The sequence below is a fragment of the Leptodactylus fuscus genome, unplaced genomic scaffold (genome assembly GCF_031893055.1).
Source record: "Leptodactylus fuscus isolate aLepFus1 unplaced genomic scaffold, aLepFus1.hap2 HAP2_SCAFFOLD_696, whole genome shotgun sequence".
Lineage (NCBI taxonomy): Eukaryota > Metazoa > Chordata > Amphibia > Anura > Leptodactylidae > Leptodactylus > Leptodactylus fuscus.
The window spans coordinates 6,099-17,502 of NW_027440731.1; the positions used below are offsets into that span (position 1 = coordinate 6,099).

Here is an 11,404-nt window from a genome sequence, read left to right on the forward strand (position 1 = left end):
TAGAAGATACATTGTGTCCACATGTAACGTCCTGGATGGAGGGTCTAATCTTCTGGACACTTCATGTCCTCTGGGAATGGTGGAGAGGAGATCAGCCAGACCATGGAGATGATGAGATGTCCCACTGAGCAGAGGATACATTATGTCCACATGTAACGTCCTGGATGGAGGGTCTAATCTTCTGGACACTTCATGTCCTCTGCTCAATGCCCAGACCAGGAGAAGAAGAGACAAGTCCAAGAACTACAAGAGAAGACGTCCCGGGGATACGGAGACCTGGCGATCTCTTACACTACTGGAGTGACGGATATAATGTATATAGTGATGGCAGTAATAATCTGGTGTATACCTGATATCAGCTCTAGATGTAATATGGCCATATTCTACCCGCTATATGGACTAGGCTTATATAGGAGCCCGTAGGGTCACCGCCGCTCAGGAAGGTTTCCCGATGATCCTGAGTCTGGTGTTCATCTCTGGTGTGAAGAGGATGATGTAACACTTGGGCATGAATATACAGCCCAGCAGCCCCGCACTAGAGCTCAGGATGGCAAATACCTCCACGGCCACCATGTATTTGCCCTTGGTGCTCAGATAGGCCGGGATAAAGCCAATCCACACACTGCAGACTAGCAGCATGCTGAAGGTGATGAGCTGGGCCTCATTGAAGCTGGCCGGTAACTTCCGAACCAGGAAAGCCACAATGAAACTCAATAGAGACAGGAGTCCCATGTAAGCAATCAGAATGTAGAAGGCCGCGATGGAGCCTTCGTTACAGCGTAAGATCATCTTCTTCTTGTCAGACTGGAGGTCGTAGTCTGGGAATGGTGGAGAGGAGATCAGCCAGACCATGGAGATGAGGAGTTGTCCCACTAAGCAGAGGACAATCAGACTGATGGACACCCTCCAGCCCACCCAGTCCTGTAACTTACTCCCAGGCTTGGTGGCATTGAAGGCCAAGACCACTAAGAAAGATTTGGCCAGAACACAAGCTATAGAGACTGTGAAAAGGATCCCGAAGACGGATTGTCTCAGCAAACAGGTGATGTCCATGGGACGTCCAATGAATAGTAAGGTGCAGAGGAAGGAGAAGAGCAGAGACACCAGGAGGACGTAGCTGATGTTCTGGTTATTGGCTTTCACTACCGGAGTCTGCTGATGTTTCCAGAAGATTCCCAGAACAGCACAAGTGACGGCACCACCGACCATGGAGACGAGTGTCAGACACATCCCCAATCCATCATCATAGGAAAGGAACTCAATGGTCTTCAGGAGGCAGACGACTCTCCTGTCATCAGAGTAATGGTCTTCAGGACATCTCGTACATTCATCCGCATCTACAAGACAGGACTGCTGTGTTATAAGAAGGAACATCACAATATACAGAGGAGAAAACCAGATAGCAGCACAGGGTGATGGGCAGAGAGGGGCGGCAAAGAGAACCAGCGAGAAAACCCACCAATAAGGAATCAGCCTCTAGATGGGCCTGAGCCCAGGAGAAACCAAGAAGAGGAAAAGCTTCCAGATTCTGATACCCAGTGTACAGTATGGCGGTGTCCTGTGTACTAGTGTACAGTATGGCGGTGTCCTGTGTACCCGTGTACAGTATGGCGGTGTCCTGTGTATCAGTGTACAGTATGGCGGTGTCCTGTGTACTAGTGTACAGTATGGCGGTGTCCTGTGTACCCGTGTACAGTATGGCAGTGTTCTATCTATCAGTGTACAGTATAGCGGTGTTCTATCTATCAGTGTACAGTATGGCGGTGTTCTATCTATCAGTGTACAGTATAGTGGTATTCTATCTATCAGTGTACAGTATAGCGGTATTCTATCTATCAGTGTACAGTATGGCAGTGTTCTATCTATCAGTGTACAGTATAGCGGTATTCTATCTATCAGTGTACAGTATGGCAGTGTTCTATCTATCAGTGTACAGTATAGCAGTGTTATATCTATCAGTGTACAGTATGGCGGTGTTCTATCCACCAGTGTACAGTATGGCGGTGTTCTATCTACCAGTGTACAGTATGGCGGTGTTCTATCTACCCTTGTACAGTATGGCGGTGTTCTATCTACCCTTGTACAGTATGGCGGTGTTCTGTCTACCAGTGTACAGTATGGCGGTGTTCTATCTACCCGTGTACAGTATGGCGGTGTTCTGTCTACCAGTGTACAGTATGGCGGTGTTCTATCTACCCTTGTACAGTATGGCGGTGTTCTATCTACCCTTGTACAGTATGGCGGTGTTCTATCTACCAGTGTACAGTATGGCGGTGTTCTATCTACCCTTGTACAGTATGGCGGTGTTCTATCTACCCTTGTACAGTATGGCGGTGTTCTATCTACCCATGTACAGTATGGCGGTGTTCTGTCTACCCGTGTACAGTATGGCGGTGTTCTATCTACCCGTGTACAGTATGGCGATGTTCTATCTATCCGTGTACAGTATGGCGGTGTTCTATCTACCCGTGTACAGTATGGCGGTGTTCTGTCTACCAGTGTACAGTATGGCGGTGTTCTATCTACCCTTGTACAGTATGGCGGTGTTCTATCTACCCTTGTACAGTATGGCGGTGTTCTATCTACCAGTGTACAGTATGGCGGTGTTCTATCTACCCTTGTACAGTATGGCGGTGTTCTATCTACCCTTGTACAGTATGGCGGTGTTCTATCTACCCATGTACAGTATGGCGGTGTTCTGTCTACCCGTGTACAGTATGGCGGTGTTCTAGCTACCCGTGTACAGTATGGCGATGTTCTATCTATCCGTGTACAGTATGGTGGTGTTCTATCTACCCGTGTACAGTATGGCGGTGTTCTATCTACCCTTGTACAGTATAGCGATGCTCTATCTACCCGTGTACAGTATGGCGGTGTTCTATCTATCCTTGTACAGTATAGCGATGCTCTATCTACCCGTGTACAGTATGGCGGTGTTCTATCTACCCTTGTACAGTATAGCGGTGTTCTATCTACCCTTGTACAGTATGGCAGTGTTCTATCTACCAGTGTACAGTATAGCGGTGTTCTATCTACCCGTGTACAGTATGGCGGTGTTCTATCTACCCGTGTACAGTATGGCAGTGTTCTATCTACCCGTGTACAGTATGGCCGTGTTCTAGCTACCCGTGTACAGTATGGCGATGTTCTATCTATCCGTGTACAGTATGGCGGTGTTCTATCTACCCTTGTACAGTATGGTGGTGTTCTAGCTACCCTTGTACAGTATAGCGATGCTCTATCTACCCGTGTACAGTATGGCGGTGTTCTATCTACCCTTGTACAGTATGGCGGTGTTCTATCTACCCTTGTACAGTATAGCGGTGTTCTATCTACCCTTGTACAGTATGGCGGTGTTCTATCTACCCTTGTACAGTATGGCGGTGTTCTATCTACCCATGTACAGTATGGCGGTGTTCTGTCTACCCGTGTACAGTATGGCGGTGTTCTAGCTACCCGTGTACAGTATGGCGATGTTCTATCTATCCGTGTACAGTATGGTGGTGTTCTATCTACCCGTGTACAGTATGGCGGTGTTCTATCTACCCGTGTACAGTATGGCGGTGTTCTATCTACCCGTGTACAGTATGGCGGTGTTCTATCTACCAGTGTACAGTATGACGGTGTTCTATCTACCCGTGTACAGTATGGCGGTGTTCTATCTATCCGTGTACAGTATGGTGGTGTTCTATCTACCCGTGTACAGTATGGCGGTGTTCTATCTACCCGTGTACAGTATGGCGGTGTTCTATCTACCCTTGTACAGTATAGCGATGCTCTATCTACCCGTGTACAGTATGGCGGTGTTCTATCTATCCTTGTACAGTATAGCGATGCTCTATCTACCCGTGTACAGTATGGCGGTGTTCTATCTACCCTTGTACAGTATAGCGGTGTTCTATCTACCCTTGTACAGTATGGCAGTGTTCTATCTACCAGTGTACAGTATAGCGGTGTTCTATCTACCCGTGTACAGTATGGCAGTGTTCTATCTACCCGTGTACAGTATGGCCGTGTTCTAGCTACCCGTGTACAGTATGGCGATGTTCTATCTATCCGTGTACAGTATGGCGGTGTTCTATCTACCCTTGTACAGTATGGTGGTGTTCTAGCTACCCTTGTACAGTATAGCGATGCTCTATCTACCCGTGTACAGTATGGCGGTGTTCTATCTACCCTTGTACAGTATGGCGGTGTTCTATCTACCCTTGTACAGTATAGCGGTGTTCTATCTACCCTTGTACAGTATGACGGTGTTCTATCTACCCGTGTACAGTATGGCGGTGTTCTATCTACCAGTGTACAGTATGACGGTGTTCTATCTACCCGTGTACAGTATGGCGGTGTTCTATCTACCAGTGTACAGTATGGCGGTGTTCTATCTACCCGTGTACAGTATGGCAGTGTTCTATCTAACAGTGTACAGTATGGCGGTGTTCTATCTACCCGTGTACAGTATGGCAGTGTTCTATCTAACAGTGTACAGTATGGTGGTGTTCTATCTACCAGTGTACAGTATGGTGGTGTTCTATCTACCAGTGTACAGTATGGTGGTGTTCTATCTACCCGTGTACAGTATGGTGGTGTTCTATCAGTGTACAGTATGGTGGTGTTCTATCTACCCTTGCACAGTATGGCGGTGTTCTATCAGTGTACAGTATGGCGGTGTTCTATCTACCCTTGCACAGTATGGCGGTGTTCTATCAGTGTACAGTATAGCGGTGTTCTATCTACCCTTGTACAGTATGGCGGTGTTCTATCTACCCGTGTACAGTATGGCAGTGTTCTATCTACCCTTGTACAGTATGGCAGTGTTCTATCTACCCTTGTACAGTATGGCAGTGTTCTATCTACCCGTGTACAGTATGGCGGTGTTCTATCTACCCTTGTACAGTATAGCGGTGCTCTATCTATTAATGTACAGTATGGCGGTGTTCTATCTACCCGTGTACAGTATGGCGGTGTTCTATCTACCCTTGTACAGTATGGTGGTGTTCTATCAGTGTACAGTATGGTGGTGTTCTATCTACCCTTGCACAGTATGGCGGTGTTCTATCAGTGTACAGTATGGCGGTGTTCTATCTACCCTTGCACAGTATGGCGGTGTTCTATCAGTGTACAGTATAGCGGTGTTCTATCTACCCTTGTACAGTATGGCGGTGTTCTATCTACCTGTGTACAGTATGGCAGTGTTCTATCTACCCTTGTACAGTATGGCAGTGTTCTATCTACCCTTGTACAGTATGGCAGTGTTCTATCTACCCGTGTACAGTATGGCGGTGTTCTATCTACCCTTGTACAGTATAGCGGTGCTCTATCTATTAATGTACAGTATGGCGGTGTTCTATCTACCCGTGTACAGTATGGCGGTGTTCTATCTACCCTTGTACAGTATAGCGGTGCTCTATCTACTAATGTACAGTATGGCGGTGTTCTATCTACACATACACATATGGTCACTCACCTGTTTGGTTGGAGATCTTCCCCTCAGAACATAACACACAAGTATAACAACAGACATGGAGACTCTCTGTATATTTCCTGTATCCGGGGTCACAGCTTTTACTACACACTGAGCGCGGGGTCTGAAAACAAATCAGAGAGGGCATTGCAGTGGTGATAGATAGTAGACAGTGTCCAGAGCCAGTCATCAGGAATCTCAGGATAGTCAGTGTACAGAGGAGAGGGCGGACAACCAAACCGGGCCAGACTGAACCTGAGCCTATGGAACGTAAAACACAGACCAAGTCCAAGAGTCAGGAGAAGAGCAACGGTCCCAAGAGTAAGAAGACCGGAGACCGGAGGGTCATAGCTGGACAGGTCAGTGGTTTGTATGGACTATGGGGACAAATTCATGTCTACAGAAGGAAGAGAACATTCTAGATGGTTTTAGGAAATAATCTATTCAAAGGCAATACTAGAGAATGAGCCCAGTGTAGAGGATTGGGGTATCTGGAGTCCATGTGCTGAATCCAGGGGTATAGCTCCGGTATAGAGGCTATTAACCCATCGTAACTCTCATCTACCCCTGAAAGTGGATTCTTAGTGGCCCCTGTCCAGAACCGCAGAGATACAGACTCAGATTGATGCTGGAGCTAAGTAGCTGCTTTCTACCATCTATGACTAGGGTTGAGTGATCGGGATCGGAAAAGATCGGATTCTGATCGGCGATCGAGTAAATTTCATGATCACGTTCAGAATTCTGATCCCGATCTTTTCTGGCGCAATCGAGGTCGGAGGTTATGTTCCCACAATGCTTTGCTACTGGCCAATCATTGTGGGAAAAGCTAACATGATGTCTGAAACTCAGCCACCATGTTAGCTATGGGCAGTAATCTCATTGGTTGTCGGCAGCATCATCACACCCCTCTATATAAGGCCTGTGATGATGCTGATGTCACCATATTGCCGCACATGCTAGCTAGGGAGAGGAGCTCAGTAATAGCTAGGGAGAGGAGCTCAGTAGTAGCTAGGGAGAGGAGCTTAGTAGTAGCTAGGGAGAGGAGCTCAGTAGTAGCCAGGGAGAGGAGCTCAGTAGTAGCTAGGGAGAGGAGCTCAGTAGTAGCTAGGGTCAGTGTAGGCAGGTGCTTAGCTGTGCTAGTGAGGGGCTCATTTTCAATCTAAAACTAAGAAGCTTCTTCTGTCAAGAAGGGAGCTCTGTCCTCAGACTATATACTTGTATATCTACATGAGGAGGATGAGGATGATTTGGATCAGGAGATTGATGTCAGTGTGGAGTCATTCCAGCAGTCCCATTCAACAGGCATTGTGCGTGGATGGGGGGATGCAGAAGAGACTATAGTCAGCTTAGATGAGTTGGACAGTGATGAGTCGCCACCAGGTACATTGGCACACATGTGTCATTTCATGCTACATTGTCTTCTGGAAGATAAACGTGTAAAAAACATCCTGGCAGATCCTGAATACTGGGTGGCAACCCTACTTGGTCCTTGCTTCAGGGGTAAAGTTCCGGGCTTCATTTCCATCACACCACAGGCTTATAGGGATATCGATATGGACCATCAAACACTGTTGGACGACTTAATGGACACATTTCCTACAGAAAGCAGTGAGTCAAGATCATCTCCAACTCCTGCACAGCTTTCACTACCCTGTGGTGGTCCCAGAGACAAAAGCACAGCCCGTGGCAAGGGAAGAGTGGGCATAATGGCTAGTGCTTGGCTGTCTTTGTTGAGGCCACTACAGCAACATTAAATGTAGAGGTATCAGACCGCAGACAGCATTTATTGTGGCAGGTGCAAGACTATATGAGAACGCACATAGACATCTTACCACAAGAGTCTTTCCTGCTGGACTACTGGGTGTCAGAGATGGAAATGTGGCCTGAACTTGCCCAGTCTGCCCTGGGGTTACATTCCTGGCCAGCAGCTCGTGTCTTCTCAGGACTGTTCAGCACTGCTGGTGGTGTCACTGAGCTACGGACAAGACTCTCTGCTGTCAGTGTCCATCGCCTGAGTTTTATAAAGATGAAGGAGTCCTGGATAGAGAAGGACCATAACACACCACTGGCATTATAAAGAAATCCATGCTACATAATGTCTCAGCGATTTTCTGTCGCTCCTCCTGCACATACATTTTTTTAAGGTTACAATTTTTTGGAGACTCCTGTGCTTCAATGTTTGCATTCCACACTGTGTAGTGACTAAAGACCAATCTTTTCTGGCCATGTAAGTCTCCCCTCGCTCTTTCTAGGCTTTCTAAGACCTTGGATGTATTTTTTGGTAACTTTTTATAGCTTTTGAAAAACGATCATAGAAAATAAAGAATCCCATTGACTTGCATTAGGATCGGAATTGGGATCGAGATCGGGATCGAATGGAAAATCATCGGAAATCGGATTTTAAAACCGATCCTGAAATCTCAAGATCGGCTCCACCCTAATCCCGAGTGTTGGTCTCTCTGAGTGAGGGTCTGTCCTTCATGTGAGCACTAGAGGACGGACATCAGCAGATGTCACAGAGAACTCACCTGGGTAAAGCTTTGGTGCCAGGAGATCTGACTATCATTGATGACCAGCTGGTGGCCCTCGGGGGCGGAGATGTTCAATGTCCCGACATCGATACTTTGGATATCATCCGATAAGTTGTATATCTCCTTTGTGCTGAGATTAGGTTTGATGATCCAGTTCTGGAGATCTAGGTGTCTGGGAACTTCTCCATCGTCTTTCACGTAAATCTCATCTCCAGACTGGAGAGTAAAATGGACCTTCTTCAGGTATCTATGAAGCTGATGGGAAGACACCAAACACCAGATGATATTACAGACCTATAGGGAGGACGTATATCACAAGGAACCTATCAGCATGATGTCATACGTGTCCCAAGTGCTGGAGACCCTTAAAGGAACCTCAAACCTTGTACAGTCTGTTTAGTCCTGTAGTGACCTGTAATTTGTATTCCAGTTCTCTGGTTGTCGGCTGCGGTTTAGGGCCCGGAGGTTGTCACGGGCTTTGTCTACAAATCCAATGTCATGACACTGGAGGCAAATACAGAAAACTGGAACAGGCTGGTGTTTAACCCCTTGATCACTGACCTGTTTTGTCCCATAATGACAGGTTGTAATGTGTAATGGGGCCTGAGGGTGTTGCAGGGAGACGCCCTATGGGTGCCATCCTGGGGACACTAACGAATTCTCTGTTACTGACATTTTATTTATTGTGGACAAGCGAGGCCAACATTTCGTACATTGCTTGTTTGGATACATCGTGACGGCCACAAGTGGTGGCTCCCCTGAAATAGTTACACAAAACAATGTCATTGCTCATGATGTGTGACACGCAGGTGTATTTCCTTTATGTGTATGGGACAATTCAGAAAATGGAGGAAAAAAAGCCCCAAATTATTTAATTTCACTCAAAACCTCAATAATGGGCCAGACAATGTTCCCAACCCCCCTCAGTGTAATATTTGGCTACTGAGCCTTTGGAAAAAAATTCGGAACTCAGAGGCCTCATAGAACCGTCCAGGAGCCTCTTACACCTCTCTGGTAGAATTTTGAGCCCCCTCTTCTTGTGCAGACGGCTCCAGGTCTCTCATATTGGGGGCCCCCCTTCTTCTTTTGCTCCAGGTCTCTCATATTTGGGGGCCCCTCTTCTTTTGCTCCAGGTCTCTCATATTTGGGGGCCCCTCTTCTTTTGCTCCAGGTCTCTCATATTTGGGGGCCCCTCTTCTTCTTTTGCTCCAGATCTTTCATATTTGGGGCCCCTCTTCTTCTTTTGCTCCAGGTCTCTCATATTTGGGGTCCCCTCTTTTTCTGCAGATTGTTCCAGGTCTCTCTCCAGTAATTGTAAGATCTCTCCACAGATGATCAGTGGGATTTAGATCTGGACTCATTGCACCCACTTCAGGACTCTCCAGCTTTGTTTCCAGCCATTTCTGGGGGCTTTTACAAGTATATTTGGGGTCACTGTCCTGCTGGAAGACTCATGACCTAGGATTTAAACCCAGGTTCCTGACACTGGACTCTTTATTGAGACCCCAAGTCCTTTGCTAATCTTCAGATTTCATGTTATCTTGTACACAGTCAGATCCCCAGTGCCAGCAAAACAGCCCCCAAACCTCTTTGCCCCTCCCCCATATATGACCGTGGGGCCTGTGTTGCTTTCTTTGTAGGGTTCTTTCTATTTTTGTTAAGCAGTAGAATGATGGGCTTTGCCTGAAGGATTTTGACTCACTCCTGTATATTTTTAGCTTTTTTGTGTCTCTGTGGCCGCAGATCTCTGGAGATGGACTTGTAACCTTAGGATTGTTGATATTTTTCCACAATTATGTTCTCAGCTCCTCTGATTCTTCTTCTTTTCTTTCTGTTCTCCGTGCTTAGTGTGGCACAGACAGACACATTGTTATCTGCTATCGGGTGTGATTCTTATATTGCCCACACCTGTTACTTGCCACAGGAGAGTCTGAATGACCATCACAGGCTGGAAACAAAGTTATTTACCAACAATTTTTTCAGTTTTTTTGTGATATTCCAATACAGACAAAGGAAATAAACCCGAGATGTTATATATGTCATATTCCCTGTCCTAACACCTGCTCAGTATGCTGTACTAGAGCGAGCTACAAGAAAATGGCGCTCGGGCATGTGAAGACTCTCTGGCTCTGTCATTCTCTTCCTTCCTGGTTTCAGCGGCAACCAATGGGGAATTGCCCAACTAGCAATTCTTTTACAATCTTCAGTTTTAAGTCTCATGTACAATGAGTTTTTATTACAAGCGAGCCATGCCACCTTCCCTACAATGTCTATCTCCAGTGTAAGGTGTAACAAGGGGCTCAATGATGACCTGGAGGTGAATGAATGATATAATGATAGCAAACCTTCCACGGCTGTAGATGTCTCTCCTGGATGGACAGACCCACACTGGTGCCATTGACGTTGTCCAAGAGCCAGTCATGCAGGGAATAGGCTACCATATAGACGGCCGTGTAAATACTGTACGTCAGTCTGAAATTGTAGACGTCAAAGAGATAAAGGGGAACGGAGGCGAGAGACTCGTTACCGGAACAATAGTCAAAGAGAAGAAAGAATCTTGTTGTATTAGACGTATTAGACACCACCGGATGGCAGCAGAAGAATTCCTGCCACAAAACATGTAAGAGGCCGTCCTCCTTGTGGCCATAGGGGGTGAGATTGTACATGAACTCTCTGAGGCCACCAATCTCCCCCTTATGGACTACGAAGTTGAGCGTGCCGTTTAAGAGTTCTGGAAATTCGTTTACTTTAAGTAAATCGTACGTATTCAGACTCGAGAGAAAGATCCAGACCTTGTCAATTTGCAAATCATAATAATAATAATTCGTTATAAAGCTAAAAAAATCTGAAAATTCACTGATGACGATCAAAACTTTAGACGATGATTTCACGATGATTTCACGCGCCTTAAAATGTCTTTGATCAGTAGAAAACACGTATAGGAACTCCACACATAGTCTGCTGTCCGTGATCAAAGTCTTCAGGTCCTGACCTCCTCTCTGGCTGCCGTAATCATCTGCACTCAAGATTCCCACCCAATTCCATCCAAAGTGAGTCAACAACTGGACCACAGCAAAGTAGAGATGACTATGGCTAGGAACCGTCCGGTAAAGGTGAGGAAATTGTAGACGGTCTGTGAAGATGGAATCCATGTAACCATAAGTGACCTGGAAAGAGGAGAACCCCCATACAATTACATGTCAGATACAATCCAATCACAGTGACGGCCATTGTATGTAATAATACAGACCATATAATAACAGACTATTGAATGGTTATGTAGATAACCTGTTTTCCCTAAGTCCCAACAGCGGCACAATATGGGGTATTTTCTGCCCCTGTGTGCTGGTAGGACAGGCGGAATTTTTAATTAGCCAAGTTTTAATCACCTGGCTGGTCCCTATAAGAGGGC

At 46.3% G+C, this 11,404-nt stretch overlaps 1 protein-coding gene across 1 annotated transcript; it reads right to left on the reverse strand.

Moving 5' to 3' along the window:
* Nucleotides 1–435: 435 nt before the first annotated feature.
* On the reverse strand, nt 436–11,144 carry LOC142188715 (vomeronasal type-2 receptor 26-like). Its single transcript, XM_075261960.1, has 4 exons — nt 10,338–11,144; nt 7,990–8,247; nt 5,465–5,585; nt 436–1,337 (listed from the first exon to the last, which is right to left on the reverse strand). The coding sequence occupies exons 1-4, from the start codon at nt 11,142–11,144 to the stop codon at nt 436–438; spliced, it is 2,088 nt and encodes a 695-aa protein (XP_075118061.1).
* Nucleotides 11,145–11,404: the final 260 nt, after the last annotated feature.

Bases quoted from the DNA above. Each gene is read 5' to 3' on its own strand.
- LOC142188715 (XM_075261960.1), bottom strand. From the start codon at position 11,144: ATGGATTCCATCTTCACAGACCGTCTACAATTTCCTCACCTTTACCGG. The intron at 8,248-10,337 runs GTTTGCTATCAT...TCTTCCCATCAG, and splicing joins GACATCTACAGCCGTGGAAG to CTTCATAGATACCTGAAGAA. The intron at 5,586-7,989 runs GTGAGTTCTCTG...ATTTGTTTTCAG, and splicing joins GGCACCAAAGCTTTACCCAG to ACCCCGCGCTCAGTGTGTAG.